This window comes from Muntiacus reevesi, chromosome 1 (genome assembly GCF_963930625.1).
Source record: "Muntiacus reevesi chromosome 1, mMunRee1.1, whole genome shotgun sequence".
Classification (NCBI taxonomy): domain Eukaryota; kingdom Metazoa; phylum Chordata; class Mammalia; order Artiodactyla; family Cervidae; genus Muntiacus; species Muntiacus reevesi.
Genome location: NC_089249.1, coordinates 204,273,849 through 204,296,416, shown reverse-complemented (window position 1 = coordinate 204,296,416; position 22,568 = coordinate 204,273,849). Strand labels below are relative to the sequence as shown.

The following is a 22,568-nucleotide window of genomic DNA, read 5'->3' as shown; positions in this document are numbered from 1 at the left end:
ATTTCTTGCTTTTTTGATGATCCAGTAGATATTGGCAATTAGATCTCTGGTTCCTCTGCCTTTCCTAAAACCAGCTTGAACATCTGGAAGTTCATGGTTCATGTATTGCTGAAGCCTGGCTTGGAGAATTTTAAGCATTACTTTACTAGCGTGTGAGATGAGTGCAGTTGTGTGGTAGTTTAAGCATTCTTTGGCATTGCCTTTCTTTGGGATTGGAATGAAAACTGACCTTTTCCAGTCCTGTGGCCACTGCTGAGTTTTCCAAATTTGCTGACATATTGAGTGCAGCACTTTCAAAGCATCATCTTTCAGGATTTGAAATAGGTCAACTGGAATTCCATCACCTCCACTAGCTTTGTTCATATGCTTTCTAAGGCCCACTTGACTTTACATTCCAGGATGTCTGGCTCTAGGTGAGTGATTACACCATCGTGATTATCTGAGTCATGAAGATCTTTTTTTGTACAGTTCTTCTGTGTCTTCTTGCCACCTCTTCTTAATATCTTCTGCTTCTGTTAGGTCCCTACCATTTCTCTCCTTTATTGTGCCCATCTTTGCATGAAATATTCCCCTGGTATCTCTAATTTTGTTGAGGAGATCTCTAGTCATTCCCATTCTATTGTTTTCCTCTATTTCTTTGCATTGATCGCTGAGGAGGGCTTTCTTATCTCTCCTTGCTACTCTTTGGAACTCTGCATTCAAATGGGTATATCTTTCCTTTTCTCCTTTGCTTTTCGCTTCTCTTCTTTTCACAGCTATTTGTAGGGCCTCCTCAGACAGACATTTTGCTTTTTTGCATTTCTTTTTCTTGGGGATGGTCTTGATTCCTGTCTCCTGTACAATGTCAAGAACTTCTATCCATAGTTCTTAGATATATGTATTGGAATCTTAGAACATAGTATTAGATACTGTGCTAATGTGGAAAAATTACCAAGAAAGGCAACTAATCGAATAAACTGCATTTAAACATACCACTGACAAGAACATTTTTATACAGTTAGAACTTTTGGAGGCACCATGACAGACGTCATATTTATATCCTATAAATGTACACCATAGCATAATTTTATAGGCATAGGTAATCTGAATGTGAAAATATGTTCCGGTTTGAAACCTACTTTGAGCTGACTCAAGTCTCACTAAGCTATGTTCAAATTATTTTGAAACGGACATAGAAGGAACTAGAAGTTGCTAACACCAAGTAAACCAAAGCTTCATATATTAAGATGTAATCATATGCAAATGTTAGTAATATTACCTTATTTTCAATTTAGAATAATTATAATGCTTGCATATGTTCCTAAATCTGTAAAATCTATGTTTCAGAATGGTATAAGTGTTCTGTGGTAACTGGCTGAACACTTCTTAAAGTATTCACTTGAATTTAAAGTGTTTTTCAATCCTAACACTTCAAATGCTGTCATTTTTCTCACACTGGCAGCAGTATTAACATCACTGAAGGTTTACAACTTACTATTACTTAAGTTATCTGATGTACTGTTTGTGTCCATTTACAATGGGACCCCGGTTAAATGTGTCTGAGATACTTCATGGGATATTCCTTCTTCAATCATATGAATAACTGAAGATATTCATTCTCATAGTGACAGATAAAAATGATTTGTGACCTTTCAATTTGCATTTTGTTATAATATTGCTATTTTGCTAACTTGTTGCTTTTATTAGTTCCTGATGGTTGTTTGATTCTATTGCTGAAATATATTTGAGTTATAATTATAATGTGCTGTGGGTTCAAAATTGCAAGAGAGTTAGAATTTATTAGTGATGAGCTGGATTGCTCAACCCCACACAGAAGAATCTCTAATATTTCAAAATAAATCCCTGCTTCATCTTACTTACCCGGAGGCTTGCGGCTTAAAGGTGCCCATTTTAGCAGAGCAAGCTAACATTTATTCTTCCAGTTGGGGTATCTGCTTATGTATCTTCAGCTTTTAATTCATCTCTGAAACCACTATCCCTCTGTCGATGGGGGTCTCTACTGATTAGAAGGTCCACTGGCTTCTGGCTGAATCCCAGCGTGAGTTGCTCTGGGGTGACTGCCTTGCTTAAGTACCTACTCCAAGGATCCCACCAAGAACAACTTGGGTACACCACACAGCCCTCACTTTAAGTCAGGCCGTATTCAGTGAAAACCCGTGTGTCTATTTTCACACTAAATGCTTACAGGCAGAAATTCCAGGAAACTTAAAAACTCAGAAATTGAGTTGATCCTCCATGCACATTCCAATTTCTACTTATGATTACTTTAAAAACAAGGATTTTATTTAAACTGATACATGTGAAATTTTACAGATCATTCTTCTGCTTTAAGTTCTGTAGAAGTAACCAAGAAGTCCATGGTATTAACTGAATAGGGGGGTGAGCCTCTCATTTTATAAACAACACAATATAATAAAAATCACTTTGCACACTTAAATTAGTTACCTAAAAAAGGACCATTTCCTATGTTCTGAAGAATGTCCCTATACTTTATCTGATGAATCAATACATTGGGGCATAATAACTTCTGCAACATCTTTTTTCTATGAAGAGAAAAGAAGGAAACTGAACTTATAAAGTCATTTTGATCGACAGCCTAAGTCATCATTTTGATAATCCTTTCAAACTCTATCCTTAACTCCCAGATCATCACTGGCTTTTGCATTTTCCCCATGAGAGTGTGTTGCTGATATAGCTAAGCATCTATCTTTGGACTGGCACAAAACCACAGCAGAGCTGCGCCAACTTTCAGAGTTGCTTTCCCACCTCTGAAATTTGTCTTGATTTTCTCAATTCACTAAACTGTCATTAGAAATTTCTTTTGAGAAGATCATCACGGATAAAATCAAATTAATTTACTTAGTGGCTCCAGTAGAGTAAAATGCTTGAAATACACGTGGGGTAATTTCAATCACTACAGAGAAACAGGAAGCAACCTGCTGCTTCTCAGCAGGCCCACTGTTCCCCCTTCTGCTCAAGCTGTGCCCATATCTACTGTCACACTGTTGGATGCTGCGTCTAGGAAGGGCATTCAAATGGAGCCAAGAAATTGGGCGTATGCTAAGTCAGCTGGCTATTCAAGTTGAGCGTACCAAACTCTCCTTAAAAGGAGAATTTCCATGACTCTATCAGTGCAAGAAAGAGAGTTGAGTGTCTACAGATTTTATTTTACAAATACTTTTTTTGTCTGGAGTTTTCAACAGTATTTGCTATAACTAGTTCCTTTTTCTACCTTAAAATTCTCTATATCCCCTTCATTAAATATGTGACTGGAGAGCACAGATGAACGATGCTCATTAATTTGATCTGATTCCTTTTAGATTTATATGAGCAGATGGATGGGCAACCCTTCAACCCCAAATCTAAAGATACTAAATTACTGATTAAAAAAAAGCCTTTGACCTTAGCAAATGAAGATGGTATAAATGAATCTTGACATCATCTTCAGAAACTTAAAATTATCAGCTAGCAGAAAATCAAAATTATCAAAGCTCTAACTGAGTTACCTTTTAGGTACTTAACATTTTAAGGTATATTATGTATATTTTCAAATACACACAAGTATACAAAGTAGTTTAATGAATTCCCATGCATCAGTCCTAAGTACTGGTTTTTTAAGTTCTAGGGTTTAAAGGCTACACTGAAAATGACAATCTTTATTGCTCATTTGTTTTAGTAAAAGATAGTTTCAGGCAAGAAAAGCAGATGCCATGTAACAAGCGAGTTCTCACCAACACACTGGTTCCACTGGTAATGCTGAATATATCCTTGCGGGCAGCCACACCTGTAGCCTCCCAGGATGTTCTGGCAGCCATGTTGGCACCTATGGTTTCCATCACATTCATCAACATCTGCAAAAACAATCCGGGCAAGATTTGTATGTCACCTTTCTTCTACTATTCTTAAATGTACTCCAAACACAACACGGGGTAATGATTACCAGAGGAACAAACAAACAAGACACCCCGAGGGGCTGTGATTTTTCCCAAGTCGCACGGTTATTAAGTCAGTGGTGGTACAGAGAATGGCTCTGAGATAAGAAACCACATCATTCTTATGCTATCCACCAGCCATGCCACGTCAGTGCTTCAAATAATATCTTAATTTCAGCAAATCAACCATAGCAACCACAAATGTTGTGCATTTTGGATGGATTAACTACATATGGTATGATTTATTTGGTAAATGATATAAATATATTTGCATCACATATTCCAGTAAGTTCAAAAGTGATTGATATGTTAATTCTCATTTTCGGGAAGATACAAGCATTACAGAAATACCTAAAGAAGTATGATGGTTGGGAATGCCAAAATATTTGTTACTTTTTGAGACTAATTAGATGCAAATTTAAAGTATTTAAAAACATTATTTTTAGACATGATATAGTATTGTGACACATATGGAATAATTTCTTTGTTCATACACGCAAACTCTTCTGGAATGACAACTGAGGCTTTGAAATTTACCCATAAAAAGAGAAATGAAATTGGCATGTCTGATATATGTGTAACAAATTTATAGGGATAATTAATAAATTGTATCTTATGTAGATAGTCACAAGCTGAACTCACACATGGCAAGCAGCTGTATGGTCAGAATACTTTCAAAGTCTCAATGACTTCAAATACAAAATATTAAAATAGAAATTTTTAAGTTGAATTTTTTTGGGGTTGAAGATTAGATACATGTAAAAGTCCTGTAGTTCTCAGACTATATTAAAACCTCTAAATCTATTTCTAGAGTTCGAAATCATGTATTTCTAAGAATAATTAATTCAAGGGTGACTAAAATCAGTAAGGATGTAAACTGCACTAGTATATAAAAATATAAAGGGGAAGTACATGATCTCAGAACCTCTGGCCTGAGTATTTTGTAAAAGCTACCAATCGTAGTATATTTATCTCATACGCTAGAATTTGCAATGAAAATACTGAAGAACATTTTATTGGTCATTGGCAAATTCCGATTTTATTCCCACTTAAATTTTCCCTTGGATTTAACAGGAAATATCTACTGTGATGAAGACTTTATAGGAAATGCCCTTTATAGAAAAGACAGTGAATCGGGACTCTCAGACAAATAAAACCGCCATCAGTTTTCCCCAGCGCTTTCTGTGATCTGCCCAGTTCTCTATAACTTGTTCTTCATCTTATACTTAACATTTATATATTTTACATTCAAGTATCATGGAACAAACATCTGATTTCTTTCTGGTTTACTGCAACTAAATTAGGTACAGAATTTGTTTTCAGTTCAATTCTTTTCTTAGATCAGTAACTAGGTAAACAGTTATTTCAGAAGTCCATGTGTACTCACAGAATTTTTCTTTCATCACATTAAGGTCTTCCTCTGTCCCCAAAATGATATGTGAAAATTTATAAGCAAAAAAAAAAAATCAACTTCTGGATTTTACTTTGTTAATCTTTGTTGTTTGAGATGATCTCAATTTCTCATTGAGTGGCTTAGAAATTAACAGAAAACAATTTGCTGTATTAGAATAAGAATATTTAAATAAATAAACTAACCTTCACAGTTCAGTCCAGTAGCATCAAGGGAGAACCCTCTTTGGCATTCGCAGCTGAAACTCCCAGGGGTGTTTTGACAGATTCCCTTTGCTCCACAAAGTGAAGGTTGCGACCCACATTCGTTGTTGTCTAGCAAAGGACAAAAGGGAAAGAGCATCAGGCTTTCCTATTATTACAGGATTCAAATCTTACTACATGAAGTAAAAAGTAAAGTATGAAAGCCTAAGTTTCACAATGCGAAAACAGAGTTTACAGAAAAGTATGCTACTATCCTTGGCCATACTAAAGACAAAAAAGTATTTCAAGAGGCTGGAAATCAGAGCATATTTTGGCTCAATTGAGGACATGGTTTTCGATAGCACAGACTGAAAGTTAAGGTTAAGACCTGTGTGTCTTCTAACATAAAAAAATCCCAGCATGTTCATTAGCATGTTCTAAATTATAGTGAGCCTTTTACTCATATTTTATCCGAACACACACTATATTTAGAATGCAAAGTAAAGGCACTGCTTGGACTACACAGGACTACTACACTTGGATATTGCTCTTGTGAAAAAATAAATTATTAACATTTTTAAACCACTAATTATGAGGGACTGATTTTAATATTAAGTACTGGGCCATTATTCTATCATTTTTAACTACAGTTTTAGGCTTCTACCAGTAGTGTGCAGAACTTCCCTTCTGTAGTTTTGTCTTACCAATACAAGCAGTGTGATGCTGTGTGAAACCAGGCGGACATTTACAGGTAAAACCTCCCAGAGTGTTGACACACAGGAACTGGCAATTGTGCTGTTTGGTTTGACATTCATCAAGGTCTGCAACGAAAGAGAAGCCAATGAAAATCAGAGCAGAGTTATCTGGCTATGCTTCCCTTCTCATGAAGCCATGGAGAGGTGTGCATGTTCTACCAGAAGTATTCTGTTTAGATTTTTGTTGGAAGCTTTATAGATTTCCATATGCATAAGGCAAGGAGTTTCTTTTCACATACTTAAGCAGCGTAAATACCATGAGCTACTAAGACAGGATGGTTAAGGTGATATATAACAAAAATTTTTTAAAAATAAAAAACTGAAAAGATGAATTATAGTGATGTTCATGAACTGTTTTCAAAGCTAATGTTCAAAGGTTATAATATTTATATTTAATGCACAGTTGAGTACATGGCTCGTTAGTTAATCCTAATTAAGTGAAAATGAAAATTGCTCAGTGTGCCTGACGCTTTGTAACCCCACGGACTATACAGTCCATGGAATTCTCCAGGTCAGAACACTGGAGTGGGTAGCCTTTCCCTTCTCCAAGGGATTTTCCTGTTCCAGAGATCTAACCCGGGTCTTCTGTATTGCAGGCAGATTCTTTACCATCTGAGTCACAAGGGAAGCCCCAGTAAAAGTGAGGCATATGGTAAGATCCCCAATAAACTGATTTTCAATCTGAAAAAAAAAGGAGAGGGTCCCACATTTAGACTCTTCATCACCTTTGCAGGTCTTCCCGTCCTCCTGCAGGACATAGCCCCGGGGACACGAGCACTGGTAACTCCCCTCCGCGTTCTTGCAGATGAAGTTGCAGGGTTTTGGGGACTGCGAACATTCATCGAGATCTGAGTAAAAGTGATGTGAGGATTAAATTACTGGTTAGAAGGAACGACCAGGCTCTTTCCTCCCTCCACATTCTCACTCATTGTTTTCCTCTTCAACTTAAAATGGAAAACAGCCAGAGAGAAACGAGGCACAGAACAATTTTCTCTAAAGTAATTTACTGGTTTAACTTTGTCAGGCGATTCTTGGGCAAATATTGAAAATATCCAGACAACTGGGTTCAAAAAAAGACACCAGATTTTTTAGATTGGTGCACTTCGGTTTACAGTTTGAGAGTCATAGAGTTTCTTCTCTTTGACATGTGGATGTGGCGAATGTTCTCAGAGTCTCTGGGCTGATACTTCCCCAGGAATTGCTTGGCATCACAGACTGTGCTGGAGACCGTGCGCTTCCCCTTCCAGCTGCAGTCCTCACCTTGGTCCACCCTGTTCTTGGGCCCGGGAGGCTGAACTGCACACAGATTCCATTAGCAGGCCCTCCTGCCCTCTGTCTTCAGTCTGGTCCTCAGTTTCTTGATTCCCTTCTCGCAAGATGGGCTGAGGCTGACTGAGTCATGGGGTCAGAGGTCACGGACGCTCTAAAGGCAGGCCTCTGGGAACAACTTTCTCCATCTTCTAGATTTCAGTAATCCTTCCCTCTTATCTTTGGCCCAGATGTGGAACAGCCCCAGAACTCAGCACTATTCCTAGTATTTCCTGCACACTCTGCTCACACCTTTATACACTGTCCTTTTGTTAAAAAAACAAGTCTCCTTAAACTGTCCTCATTTCAATATGCCACCTCTTTTCTGCTAGGACAGCGAACAATCTACATTTCCTCTCTAAAAGACATTGACTGATGCCCAAAGAATGTTAAAAGCTCATGACTGGTAGCCTAGTTTCTATTATCTTGCCCAAACAAGTGAGTTGAATGTTTACTAAGATTTAGATTGGTTCTTCTTACCCTTTTCATGCCAGACATGCTTGTTATTAAAACAAGTTGATATTAAGCTGATGAACTATGAAGGAGAAAAAATTTTTTTCTTTAATGAAAACTAAGTGTTTTGGAAAGACTCAATAAAGGCAAGCTACCACCCGCTCCGTGGATGAGACAGTAAAATAAATTAGAAAAAGAGATTGTAAAAATGTAGAAGGTTTTCTGTATTGAGACTGCTTTGCAACTGGAAATTTTAGATGATGCTTAATTGGTATATTTTATGCAAAAATAGCTGCAATGAGAAACAAGCAAAAAGCATTCTCTCCATATGCAAAAACATACTTTCACAATCAAAAGTCCTGGTCTTTCATTTAAAAAATGACAAAACAAATATGCCTTTATACATCTTAAACTAAATGTAAAATGTTGAAAGTACATTTTTTTATTATTTTAATATTTCCCTACTTTACAGACTTTTTGATAAATCTAATACTTCTGTGTCTCACATTACTAGACAAGGCCTTGGACAACTCCTATGATATTAAGGATCTCACTAATGAAAGGAATGGCATCACTTTAGCAAAATGTACAATCCAAACACCATAATAAAAGATATTCTACTGAGAGTAAAGGACTTGTAGAAAACAGCAGTTAACAACCACTCAGATGCAGAGATGCCTCGTCTTTCCTTACCTACACACGAGGTTCCGCTGATGTCTGTGGTGTAGCCAACCTTACAGAAACACCGGAAGGAGCCCATGGTATTGATGCACTGACCGTTGGTGCAGAGATTTGGCATAACTTTACATTCGTCAATATCTGTGCACCAAAAACCCCAAGGCAAAAACAAACAGAAGTTAATACAGATGCAAGAATAAAACTGGTTAGAAGCTAAAAGAAATTAAGGAATTGAGAGATAACTAAAAACCAATGTTCATAACTGTGCTGGTGTACCTTTTCATCATTCAACAGAGTGGCAACACAGAAGGGAGAGATAAAAAAAGAATCTGAAGTGATAGGAAGAGACAAACATAAGAAAGACTATGTTGAATTTGTTCTGCAATCTAAGCATGAATTTTGGGGGGGGGGATGCTATCAATAGAAAGCTACCCTTCTGAAGTTCCACTAATTTGGAATTTGTGATGGTATTCCATGAATTGGCTTTAAATTCAGTTGCATTAGACCCTAAGAAAGGGTTTCATTAACAATGTAATCAAGCGTAAGATCTAGAATCTTTATAGGAATAGAGGAAAATGTTATTTTTATGACATTAGCATATTGGTTGTACCAAAAAACCTGGAAACTATTAATCATTTGTGAGACTTGCTGGTTTGTAAATATACTGCAAACAGAATGAGTTCCTGTGCACAAACAAATAAGCAACCTTTACTTAAATGAAGCACGTATAGCTTGTGGGCTGCAGATGGCCTCTGGGGTCAGACAGATACATTCCATTCCTTGTTCCATTCCAACCTTTAAAAAGGCTGTGATCTTGGGAACACTTATTTATTGTTACTTAAGCTTCGTGCTTCAGTTTCTATCTGCTAAAATAGGAATAATAAGAGATTCTACTTCTTAGATTTGATATGAAGATTATGCCTCTTAAAGCTACTGAAGCATTAGTGAAAAGCATATATGACCACACACATATATACATATATTTTAGCTATTATCCTATTTCCTTCAAATTAATGTGAATTAATGTGCACTGTGTTGATAACATGCATGGATTTCCTCAACTCCTTACCTCGTCCATCAGTGGTATAGCCTGGGCCATGAGGACATATCTTCTTGTACTGGGCAGTTCCAGGGAGTGGGCAGAGTTCACACTGATGACCCCAGCCTCGCCCCCCATCGCAGCAGCATTCTGACTTTGTGACGAGGTTACGGCTGCTGGATGCCATCTGACACATGGTCTGCAACACCTCTGCAAAGCAGAGGCCCTGTCGATTGTCTGAAATGACAATGCAGTTAAAAAGCACCAGTGTCAAGGGACTGACACTTCGTTATCTGGGTCTTTACATTAAAAAGGACAGTCAGTGTTTTCCTTCATAACAATACTTTAAAAATACCAATTTATTCTGGTGGTGCGGCATCTTAGTTGTAGCATACAGAATCTTTAGCTGCCACATGTGGACTCTCGGTTGTGGCATGTGGGATCTAGCTCCCCAGTCAGGGATTGAACCTGGGCCCCCTGCAATTGGGAGGGGGGAGTCTTAGCCACTGGACCACCAGGAAGTCCCATGGCAATACCTTTTTAAAAGTTAAATATTCTTTTATGTGAAGAGTCATATTGCTTAAGACAATGATTGGAATGTTCTGCTGGAGGTTCCTTTCACAGTGCTCTTTTGCAACAGTTTATTAAATTTAATAACGGGTACTAAAGAAAGAGAGGTGAGTTTTTTCTTCTTTTCCTCAGCAGCTAAGTGACAGTAAACTACCATTTCTATAGAATCCAACTGAAAGGAAAAAATCAAAGAAAAATACTTCCCTTTAAATAAGCAAATGAGAAGAGGATTTGTTTTTGAAAAGCAAATTCTGGACTATGTTATCATCTTGGTACATATTCAATCTAATCTCCTGTATTTTAGACATCTAAAAGACTGTTTAAACATTGGATTAAGTAGTTTTTTAAATTATTATAAATAAAGGGATTTTACTGATATAAGTTGGCAAAGAGATCTTAAATGGGGTTTTAAGAACCATCCTAATGAACTGTTAGTTTTATGGGCAGAAAAGTACACTTTCTATGTAGGTCATCTTTTCTATTTCCAAAAAGACTGATGGTTAATGAAGATCCAGATTGAAGATAATAATAAACAAAATATGTTTTCATGACTAATAATTACCTAGGATTTGAAGCAGATGACATCATTCTGAGAACAATCTGATGTAGCTGAAATGTGCTGTTTTTGCATCAAAACCCATGATGAGTGCTATTTCTTGGTTTGCCTTAAATTTGACTACTTCATACTTTTACACCTGCTCATAATTAACTAAATGGTTTATGATATATGCATTTTATCATTAAAATGCCTGAGACTTATATTTTCCGCAAGAAAATATTTTGTAAAACACTTCTCTGTATCATAAAATAAAAATTAACTCTCACTGCATTTCTGAAATGTGGCATTTTCTTTAATATTATTAATACAGCAAAACTTACCTCACATAGCAAATATTTTCCTTTGGAATTAAATCATTCCCTGATGTAAGTTTTACTGGAGTCACATTTTCCATAGAGCTTAATTAATCTTAATTTTGGAAAGACTACTTAAGATGGTTATTTACATTAAGCATGGATGTATGTACTACACACACATGTACACATACATCATTTTAATAGATGTCTATCTTCAGGAAGAGGTACATGGATTACTCAGATTGGGGGATCTATTTTGCAGACAAGGATATATATATATATAGAACTCTCTTGTGATTACATCACAAAACACATGCTTTATTCACCAAGTAAAATATACTCTGTTTATCAACTTACCAAGGCACTCAGTGCCAGAAGAGCTGGACTGAAAGCCTTCATTACACTCACATCTATAGCTCCCAATAGTGTTAACACAACGCCCGTTTTCACAGATTCCTGGTTTGGTCCTGCATTCATTTTCATCTTTAGAAAAGCAAATAATATGAGTCATGAATAGACTGTAAAGTTTACAATTTACAAACGTATCTTCTAATGGTTTATATCTTGCTTAAAACTTCTTCATCAAAATACTAATATGATAGAATATGAATTATATGAATTATATTTAAATTTATAGTATTATATTAAAAATATAACATTACATTTAAATTTATCATATTTAAATTTACCTCATCCTTCCAAGATGGGTTCGAGGTTAACAAAGTGTCCCCCCCCCACCCTCTGTCGCTTTTCTCTCTTCCTCTTTTCGGGGAAGAGGTGACGCTTGATGGAAAATTGGAAAAGTGGCTCCAAAAAGGATTACCAAGCAGGAGAAAGAACTTTGGGAAAGAAGATACCAATTCACGTGACAGGAGAGAGAGGCTGAGGGCAGAGCGGTGGCAGGTGTTAGGGAGAGGCGGAGAGCACTCAGGCCAGGGATAAAGGACAAGCTCCTCCCCTGAGTTGAGTAAAAATCACAGGAGCCATGCAGAGTGTTAGGGCAGCTAGAGGGAGAAGGAATTTAGATAGCACTGCTCTTTTAGTTTCTGACAAATAATATATCAGAACAAAACTGTTACATTAAAATTCCTACATCTTTACTTACTGTGTTTATTTGACATTTTGTACATTTTGTTTGAGGTATGCTTCAAATCAATGTTGTCAGAGGCCTGAGAGCTCATGACAAATCCCTTTGATGAACTTCTCCTTTCATCTATATGCTTTTTAATCTTTAATTTATTAATATTTATTTTGCATGCACTTGCTTTTTATCAACATTTGCTGTGGATATCTTGTTCCACCCCTTTATCTTCCATCTATCTCACATTTTGATTTGGTACATTTCTTGTAAAAAGTACGAAGCTGCACTTTCAAAAGAATATTTTAAACTACATTTGCCGTTTAACCAGAAATTTAAACTATCTCTATCTATGGTGATTACTGATATGTTTGGAGTCTTGTCATGTTATGCTGTTTAATATTTACCAGGCTACTTGTCCCCTTCTCTCAATATTTCTTAGATCAGTCTAATTTTTTCTCTGCCCTACTGTCGTCCCCAACTCATGTCTAGAAATTGTAATCTTCTATTCTTCCAATGGTAGCCATGAGACAACTTCAACACACACTGCTAATAGACATTTTTCTATTAACATCAAGAAGTGTCTGTTTGAATAGCTTCTGGCCATAGCAAGTACCCTTGGTATGACTTTACTCCTTTCTTCTCTCTCCTTGTGCTAACTGCCATGCTGAAGCAGTCTAGAAATTCTGATTTGTTATATTTCTTTTATGGAACACCAGCATTTATTTATTTATTTATTTTATCAGCATTTATTTAAACCATATAACAAAGGTTACTGGTTTCTTGGCTTATCATTGCTTCCTCTCGAATTAACTTTAAAAAATATATTGGAGGATACAGTTTGGACATAAGATACAGAGGGTATGTGGGTGATAAGTGTTCTAAAACACGTCTGACAATGTGATATTTTTGTTTTATCACTAGATTGAATATAAAGTTGTAGTTCAAAATTATTTTCCCTTAGAATGCCTTGAAAAATATTGCTGCTCCATTGTTTTCTTCTACCCACTGTTAACTGTCACTTGTAGGAAATCTGGTTTTGCTCCCTGGGAAGCTTTAAGAATTCTCACTTTGCTCCTAGTGTTCTGACACATGGTTTTTCTTGTTAAAGGTATTTTTTTTTCTTTTAGGAAACTTTCTGCATAAATTTTAAAGTATATACAAAAGTATTAAGCAAAGTTATGGATTTAAAAAATTGTATAGTGTTTCTTGTTTCTAGAATATGAAGGTTTAAGTCCACCTTCTTGATCTAATCCTGTCCTACCTTTGATTAGTTTTTCAGCTGACTGCTTTGAATTCAAAGTGCATAACAGAAACGTATCTAAAAAGATCTGATTGCTACAAATCTTACATTTATTTTCTTTCTTTTTTAAAAAACTTTTCCTGACAATGGAAACAAATGTTGGAAAATTTCTCTTGATTGTAACATTTTCCAAGTTGCTACAGAAACCAATTAACAATAGAAAAGATTAATAATATTTTACCTTCCGCATTATTGTGTTAGGAACTTAACAGATTCTTGTAGTTTTTTATTTCTTTGGCTATTTGCACAGAAAACAATACACAGTATTTTCCACTGTGATAAGTAAAATTCCTATGCTTCTGACTGGGAGTAGGAGCGTTAAGCAAGCAGCCATCATCCCGAACAGCCTTACCTACACAGCCTTCTCCGTCAGGCCTGCGGGCCATCCCAGGCGGGCAGATGCACATGAAGGTGCCAATCAGATTCTTGCACATCATGCCCCTGGATTCACAGTCATGCAGCCCTTCAGCACATTCATCCAGGTCTAGAAAATATTTTCAATAGGAAAAACAGGAAAATAAGACAAATTCATGAACAGGCTATCAATGAGTATTTTGAAGTCATACGTTTGGTCTTCTGGCTCTCAAAATGTAATCTTCTTATGTGACAGAGAAAGGAGGAGCCCAGTCTCAACTGCTGGCTATATTCTAGAGTTATAAAAATTTCAGCACTGGTCCTCAAGATAAGAAGTTTAGGAAAGGGCTATCTTTGCTTTAGTAAGAGCTCAAGAATGTGACATCTTTATTCTTTACTTGACTGGACAGACTATCAAGTATCTTGTTATTTAGAATGGAAATCTACCAGCAATGCTGTAAAGAATACATTTCTGCACAGCTCTACAAGAAGACAGCTGAGAGCTACAAAATGATTAAAATATATTTCCAGCATTACGAATAATGAGCCTACTCCTCCCTGGTCTGGGGCCTTACCTTTGCACATCTTCTGGTCTTCCCTGAGAGCATAGCCAATCGGGCACGTGCATTCATAGGAGCCGAAGGTGTTCATGCAGCGGAAAGCACACAGCAGTGGGTTCTGGGCACACTCATTGATGTCTGATCAAGGAAACAGGCAGGTATGCACTCAGCCTAGAGTTCTAATTACTCGCTTAAATAAACACTGATGCATTTATTTGGCAGTCACACAGAAAGTAATAGGATAACAGAACTTCCACTTTTGGTAAGGAGAATTGGGCACCTAACTAACTCATCCGCCAACAAATAACAACTATAAACTCTGAAATAAATACAAAAACATCACCTGAAGTGGTTTCTAGCGGTGAGTTAAAACTCAGTAAATACACGGCAAAGTAAAGGTGCTCAGTTTTTTTTTTTTTCCTGCGGATCGCATCAGTCCTGGCACAGTAGCATCTGCCAGCTAAATCTCCAATAGGAACTCTCTGAGCTTCTGTCCTGAGAAATCAGGGGAGGGAGCCTTGGGGCAACCAAGGCTGCTGAGAAGTGTGGAGGAATCCCAGAAATGAGAGGGCCAGAGGGGGAGAAATACTTTTTTCATTTTTTTGCATAAACTCAGCACAAGTTGCTGACTTAACCATGCCATGTGTGGGCCAAAATCAAAGAAGCTAGCCACTAAGGTTTAAAGAGAATAATTTAAATGGGAACCACTGTCTTCCACAGACCTGACAGTCCACTTTGTGTAAATTAACTGCCTGCTAAGACAAAGACATCAATATTCTCTGAAATAATGTAACTGATTCCAGAAGATATCAGTCACAATAGCCAGCACATAATTCAAAATTAACCAACAGACTGAGGAACCAGGAAAATGTGACCTAATCTCAAGGGAAAAAATAAGCAATAGATGCCAATTCTGAGAGGGCGGAGATGCTGAATTATCAGACAAGGGCTACAGAGTAGCTTTCGTAACTGTGCTCATTGTGGTAAAGGAAAATAAGTTTGTGATGAATATAATCATCAGTAGAACATAAGAACAATATAAACAAAAGCTGAGGCATTAGAAACTCTTTCTATATCAAGAAGAAATGATACTAAAGTATCACTTGCCTTCACAATTCATCATGGGCCCTGGCTCAAAGCCCTCATTGCAGTTGCATTCAAAGCTCCCAATAACGTTGGTGCACGTCCCATTCCCACATGGGTTGCCAATTGAACATTCATCAGTATCTGAAAAAGAATAAGAAAGTGACACAAAATGTGGTGGTTTTTGTTTAATAAAAATATGCCCAGGAATATCCATCTGGCCCTCGCATGTGTCCCAGATCTGTGCAGGACACACAGGACTCTTGCACCCCCACCCTTGGTCTTGGCTGGCCAGCCTTTATGCAGGGCAGAGAACCCCGAGGGTCAAGTGTGAAATGCTCTGAACTTTCAGACAGCTGTGTTTGCCCTAAAAAAAAAAAAAATCACAAACCCAGGGAGGGATGTGATCTTCTGCTACAAGAGCAGAAGTGGAAAGTCATAAAGTAAAATAGACCTCTTTCCCAGTTAGTGGTTTTGGCAGCTATAAATCTCTAGACACATCAGAGTTTGTGTATCTGGTTGAAGGCAGAGATTGGGCAACTCACCCCATCTTCAAATAAACCCATGTTGCTGGAAAATGTAGAATGGGAGAAGAAAACGCAGTTATGGCTACTTATCTTGGCTTTGTAAATCCCACTGCCACCCAGAGTGCCGGAGAGACCTTCTGCTGAATATAAGAAAGAAAACAACCTTAAAAGTGTGAAATGTGACACTAACTCGGCACTTACCCACACAGCGCACTCCAGTGTAATCAAGGTTGTAACCCATTGGACATTCACAGCGAAAAGACCCATCTGTGTTGATACACTGACCGTTTGAACAAATGCCTGGGCTCTCAAGACATTCATTAACATCTAAAATACAGAATCATCCATGAACTTTCTTATATAAAAAGATATGCCAAAACTACATGTATCTATTCAAAAGAGGCTTAAAAAAGTGTTAAAACATATGAGCATTTCTTTTATCAGAGAAACATGTATTTCAAATGCTGCAACACAGTCCTATGATATAGTGCATATGATATACAATAAATATCATATATGTGCATTAAATGCAATACAAAATATGTTATACAGTAAAAATAGCATGATTATACAACAAACGTACAATATTGTATTTATGTAAGACTATAAAAATAAAATATATCAAACCACACCTTCACGGGTATCATGAAGACTAGGAACAGTTCCATGGCCATAGGGACACAAATCCTGGAATGCCACTACAGAGAAAAAGACAAATTCCTGATTATCAGAGAGTCTCAACCATCAGAGAACTTAAGAACTGATTAATGATATACATAAAATTAGACTTATTTTTCCTCTACAAAGCTATTTTTAGTAAGAGTCTTTATTTTGTAATTTATTTCAAAAGCAACACCGAGCATATTGAGAGAAGGTCACCTGAGCTTGGGGTGGCCACCTATGGGTACCACTCAGGGTGTCTGAGCCTGTCTGCTTGCTCATTTAATTCTGGGCAGCCAAAGAGCCTTATTCACTCCAGTATTGTTGCCTGGACAATTCCACGGTCAGAAGAGCCTGGTGGAATACAGTCTACAGAGTCGCAAAGAGCTGGACATGACTGAACAACTCAACAGAGCACTCTGCCCATCACACGCAGAAGCCACCTCTGACCTAGAGACCAGGCCAGTTCCGAGCCTGCTGGGAACAATCATACCGTTCAGCTATGCAAATAAAATCTGTGAGGCTCGTGGTCTCTTCTTGCAAAGGGCTACTGTGTTGACTCAGCTTCCAAGAATTTGATATAAGATTCTGGGAGCCCCAGCCTGTGATACAATACCCACGTGGGACTCCTGCAGCCAGCTGGAATGTAATTTTCACCCCCTCCTTGGATCTACTGCCCTTCACCCTTCAAATTCATTCCTTTCAAAGCAAGTAATGCTAACCTTGGGGGAAGCAATGAAATAATGGGGTAACATCCTGCATTTACACATTCTGAATATGAAAGCTGAAAGAAGTTCCTGATGCTATGGAGCTCACTGATCCATGAAGGTCTGTAAGTGAGGGGGTGCTTTCATCTTCAAAACATTCATAATTACTTGAGTTCTGCTAGACAGTCCAAAACTAGTACAAAGTGGCTTTTATCTCACTACTCTTACCTTCATCATCCTTGGGACACAGCTCACAGGGGTCCCCCCAGCCCTCTCCTGGCATCTTGCTACAGCAGCATTTTGCCTTCGTGGTGTTGAAAGCTTTGGGTACAGAACACTTTCCATTTTCAAAGTTTGTGAAACAGAAGCTCTGGCGGGTATCTAATCAAGAAAGCAAACATCACAGACCTCCTTACTGGTCATTTAAAAAGATGGAATAATTTACACATAGTTCTGTTACTGATAGAACATTTCTCATGGGTTGAACATGTGGTGCAGATTATATTCACAGTTAAAAGACAGGCCTGGAAATTCTTAATTGCTGATGTCATTTGCCAGTTTAAGTTGACCACTCTATAAAACTGCATTTAATTATATATCTTAATAATGTGCTTCAGAAATTTGAGAGATTACGCTCAATATTAAAGTGATTTCCATGTCTTCTTTACTCACTATTACATTATAGCCTAACAAAATAAACCTAGGTAGCTTTCAGTAAGTTACGTCATATCAGAAGCAACTCATCATCAATGTACAGAAAATTTATGCCAACAACAAAATGAAAATGATGAAATAAGACAACCATTTTTCTTTTAGTATGGAATTTTTTTAAAAAATGTAGAAACAGAGCGAATAATTCAAAGCACCTTAAAAATTGTCCAGTGCATATATACTCGGGACCTTATGTTTTAAACTTACAGATGATGCATCTGCCAGAGACATATTTTTAGTGACAAGCACTACACATCATGGCTTCCTGCCTAGCTCTGAAGTTTGAGGGCTGATGATGACAGAGAAGTCATTTCAAAACTTACCGAAGCACCTCCGTCCATTATCAGATAATACAAACCCAGGGGGACAGATGCACTGGAAGCCCCCAGGAGTATTGGTGCAGGAACCAAAAAGACAGATGTTGGGATCTTCATCACACTCATTTATATCTGCAGATCAGCAAGATAATTTACTGATTTAATCAAATCAATACACTGCTCAATATCTGAAAATAATTTGTCCACATTTTAACAGTTCACTAGCCATTGGATATTCAATGTGAAACAATATATTACACTGTCTATATGATTAGCTTATCTTTACAATAAACTGTTATTGCTTCAAATGTCAAAGGTTATATCCAGTTTCAATGATCCATGTGACCCAGACTTCTAAGTCGGTCTCCAGTTCTCTGGACTTAACTTAATACAGATACAGGAGGTGTCTGTATGTCCTGCAGGCCTGAGAGGACCACTTCCATGTCTCAGGGGCATCACATCCTCAGCCCTGGTCCTCTTCTCTGATACCCCTCGCCCTCAGCAACCCACAGTGGGGAGCTGGAGTCACATTCTTTCCTCTCCTTAATCGTTCAACTTTCACAATCAAGCAATATGTGGCCTTCTCATTATGTTCAAACTCAGCATCTGGATTATCTGCCACCCGGATTATCACATCTCCCAAATGGACTGCTACACTTCCTTCTCTCCCCTCCACACCGCCACAAGGGTTTGCTTTCTAAAACACGTACCTATTTGAGAATCTGTGCCTACAGAACCAGGGAGCTTAGATGTTGGGATGAGAATTTTATCATTTCCACCTCACCCCCAGAATGATTCCTTGAAACAGACAAAGATTCCTTACCAGTGATATCTGGCCCCTTTTCACTGGAAGTGCTTATTTAATGGGTCCTTTTTAACTAAATGAATGAACACTACACGATCCCAGGCACACGAGAACACAAGTTCCACGAGGACATTACGCGTCTGTCTAGATCACTGCTGTACCCTCAGCATGGTCTAGCTCAGGGTCTGGCACATACCGCGTTCTCAGTTTATACTGGCAGAATTTTAGTGAGTGAGTCATATCACTTCCTCTCTAAAAGAGCCTGCACTGCGCTCTGCCACCTGCAGGACTAAGAGCCATCTCCTGAGCTGGTCACGTCTGTTCTGCCTCTGTTTGCAGGCTGCCTCCCTGTTCCATTTCCCTGTTTGATTAGTAAACTTATCAAATTCAGGGACCCCTCAAATGTCGCCAATCCTCATGCTAGGCTTGCTGACCCGCTATCCTCTCACCACCACCACCATTATTCACAGCCTCCTACTGTGACCCCCATCCTGAACAGAGCCCACTGCAGTGTCTGTCACATTGGATTGTAAGGGCGGTTTTACAACATGGGGTCATTTACAAAATCTGTCTTTTCTCTTAGGCAGTAAGTTACCTTACTTACTGACAAAAGCTGCATTTCTGTATTTCCAGCATCTAAAAGATGCTGCATGTCCATAGTAATGTCCATGGAATGTCAGAATGGATGTGTGTGTGTGTGTGTGTGCGTGCATAGAATTCGTGGTAGGAAGCATTTCATCTAGAAAAACTGGTAGAAGAGATTCTAGGCTGAAAGAAATAGTCTTACAGTGAAGTAAGTTAATTGAAAACACATTTTTAAGACATGCGAAATAGTGGTGGTGTTTATCAGTGGATAAAGAAACTAAAATACTCCCAAGGTTAAAAAACATCTAATTGAATCACAGATTATTTTTTCACTAAGATAAAAGGTAGCCAAGTCTTTCTGATACAAAGAGGCACAAGTATTTTTATTTCTCTCCTAATGGCTCACACACTGCTATTATGCTTATTCCATAAAGAGATGGATCACAGAGGTGATGAAGATTAAGTATAAAGAAAGAAGATGAAAGAAAAGATCTTAAACTCTTCAAGAAAGTTTTTGTTAAGATGCTTCTAGTGTTATTATTATTATTTGTAAATATTAAAACACTAGAAAATCTTACAATGAACTATACAAATCAGACAAAAATGGGGAAAAGATATAAACACCAAATTAGAATGACTAACGATACCCATTATTTGTAATTATATGATCTGAAAAATAATTAAATTTACTATGTAAACTGTTTCCTTAGTTTCTGTCTATATAAGTCCTTTAAATGTGAACAGAAGAGCTATACAGAATATAAGAAACTGAGTAATTCAAAGGCAAAAAACTCTCAGCAATCATTTCATGTTAGAAGAACCACACTAAGATGCTGGTGCTTCTGAATTTCAACAAGACTGTTAAAAATAATTTGTACAAAAGTGAAATAAAGTAACTGTAAAAAGGTCAGTCTTCATCATGCCCACCAGGCAATTCTGGGACTCACTTTTGATGTGGTTACAAGATTTCTTGTACGCTGGGAGGGTTTCCACAAAGAAACATCTGTTATGACAAATGGATTAATATTTTCTGTTTTGACATGCGGCTTTCCCAAGGAAAAAAATGTCTCAGCAGCATTGTCAAGATTTTCTGCTTCACATTTCTAGGACTCTAGACACCTTTAATAACTGTTTTAAAATTGGTTGCCAAAGATTACAATTTTTGTAGACACTCTTTAAATTCAGTAGAAGGTCTCTATTGACATTTGGAAAAAAGATTAGAGTGCACTGAAAATTCTTTGACTAGTATAAGATTTCTGTTAATGAAAAAATCCCTCATCCTCAAATTCTTTATTCCCACCATTCCACCTTCAAATCATTTCTGATGGTTCAATAACACAGATGTAGGCAGCTAGGCATTTAACTCCCTGGGTCAGTATGCTTACAGTGGTCTAGGTTTAACATACACCCACAGAGTCTGTACCAGGTCTCATCATACTAAACGGTTCATGGGCTCAAACATCAGCCTTACCGATGCAGTTCTCGCTTTTCACTTCATAACCTGGGGGACAGATACATCTGAAAGACCCCTCCAAATTCTGACAGGTGCCAGGAGAACAAGAGCCGGGTAGGGCAACACACTCATTTGTATCTTTAAAGAGAAACAAGAAAAAAAAGATGACTTACAGATGACATCATTGTTGCCAAATGATAGTAACATGAATTCAACTCAAGCCCTCTGAACTGCCAGGTTACTATGGGGAAATGTGCCCTCAGAGATTTTTGACACCCTGAGTATTACTCATTAACAAAGGTTAATTTTCCTTTGTCTACTTTAATTGAGACACAGATAGCCTCGAGCTCTATCCCAACCAAAACATTGCATACAATTCCAAATCTTTGGTTTATACCTTTTACCAAAACTTCCCAAGAAACTTATCTTGGCCCACGTACTCAGATGACCAAATGAAATGCAAATGAGCCCCAAAGTTGGCTGTGCTGAGGGTAGGGGGAGTCACATCATTATTTTACAAAACAAAACAACAGAAAGACTTTATTTTATTGTTTGTTGTTTAGATACTTACCTATACAGTTCTTGCCATCTGGAGTAAGTTCGTAACCTTCATTACATAAACACTTGAAGGAGCCAACTTCATTAAAACACCGTCCATTTCTACACACCTGACCAAAAAAGGAACTGCACTCATCTATGTCTGTAAGTAATAAATAAGAGTTAGCTTTTCAGAGAGAGTTCTTACATATATTTTGTATCACAAGTTGCAACTTAAAAACATATTTATTGGTAGACATTTACAAAAACCCTACATTGCAATCCCTCATCAACAGAGAAAAATGTCTTGTATCGTAAGGATCAGGTGATCACATAGACCTCTCCTGCTGGTTTAAGCTTTCCGTTCTTTCCAACCAAAAAATAGCTCTTTTCCTGGATTTAAGAGGACACATGGATTTAACTGGATTGTCCAGTTTGTAGAGAACTGTATCTGGAGATAAGCTGACTGTATTCAAAGGACAAATAACAAAGCATATAAAATATAGAAAAATCAATTATATGAAAAACACTCTAGAAATTGCTGATATGTTTTGCTTACAAAAAACAGAATCTGAAAAAAAAATGTTCTTAACTGTTAGGTTTGCAGTTAAGCTTAGGGATGAGTAATTTTTTGTTTGTTTACAGATTGTACTTCAATCAGAGTATATCTTTGTATATATGTATCTTTCCTTCTCCTCAGCCGTA

The 22,568-nt window shown here is 37.5% G+C and overlaps 1 protein-coding gene across 1 annotated transcript in view; it reads right to left on the bottom strand.

Annotated features, from left to right (window-relative positions):
- The window catches only part of FBN2 (fibrillin 2), a 218,876-nt gene that overhangs the window by 9,363 nt on the left and 186,945 nt on the right, over positions 1 to 22,568 (bottom strand). Inside the window, exons 47-62 of the mRNA XM_065934320.1 lie at positions 21,898 to 22,026; positions 21,345 to 21,464; positions 18,490 to 18,615; positions 17,684 to 17,836; positions 16,721 to 16,786; positions 16,290 to 16,415; positions 15,586 to 15,705; positions 14,494 to 14,616; positions 13,917 to 14,048; positions 11,541 to 11,666; positions 9,789 to 9,995; positions 8,735 to 8,860; positions 7,006 to 7,128; positions 6,230 to 6,346; positions 5,529 to 5,657; positions 3,732 to 3,851 (exon numbers count right to left, since the gene is read on the bottom strand). Of these exons, the coding sequence (XP_065790392.1) occupies positions 3,732 to 3,851; positions 5,529 to 5,657; positions 6,230 to 6,346; positions 7,006 to 7,128; positions 8,735 to 8,860; positions 9,789 to 9,995; positions 11,541 to 11,666; positions 13,917 to 14,048; positions 14,494 to 14,616; positions 15,586 to 15,705; positions 16,290 to 16,415; positions 16,721 to 16,786; positions 17,684 to 17,836; positions 18,490 to 18,615; positions 21,345 to 21,464; positions 21,898 to 22,026 (2,043 nt within the window). The remainder of the gene's footprint in view (positions 1 to 3,731; positions 3,852 to 5,528; positions 5,658 to 6,229; positions 6,347 to 7,005; positions 7,129 to 8,734; positions 8,861 to 9,788; positions 9,996 to 11,540; positions 11,667 to 13,916; positions 14,049 to 14,493; positions 14,617 to 15,585; positions 15,706 to 16,289; positions 16,416 to 16,720; positions 16,787 to 17,683; positions 17,837 to 18,489; positions 18,616 to 21,344; positions 21,465 to 21,897; positions 22,027 to 22,568) is intronic.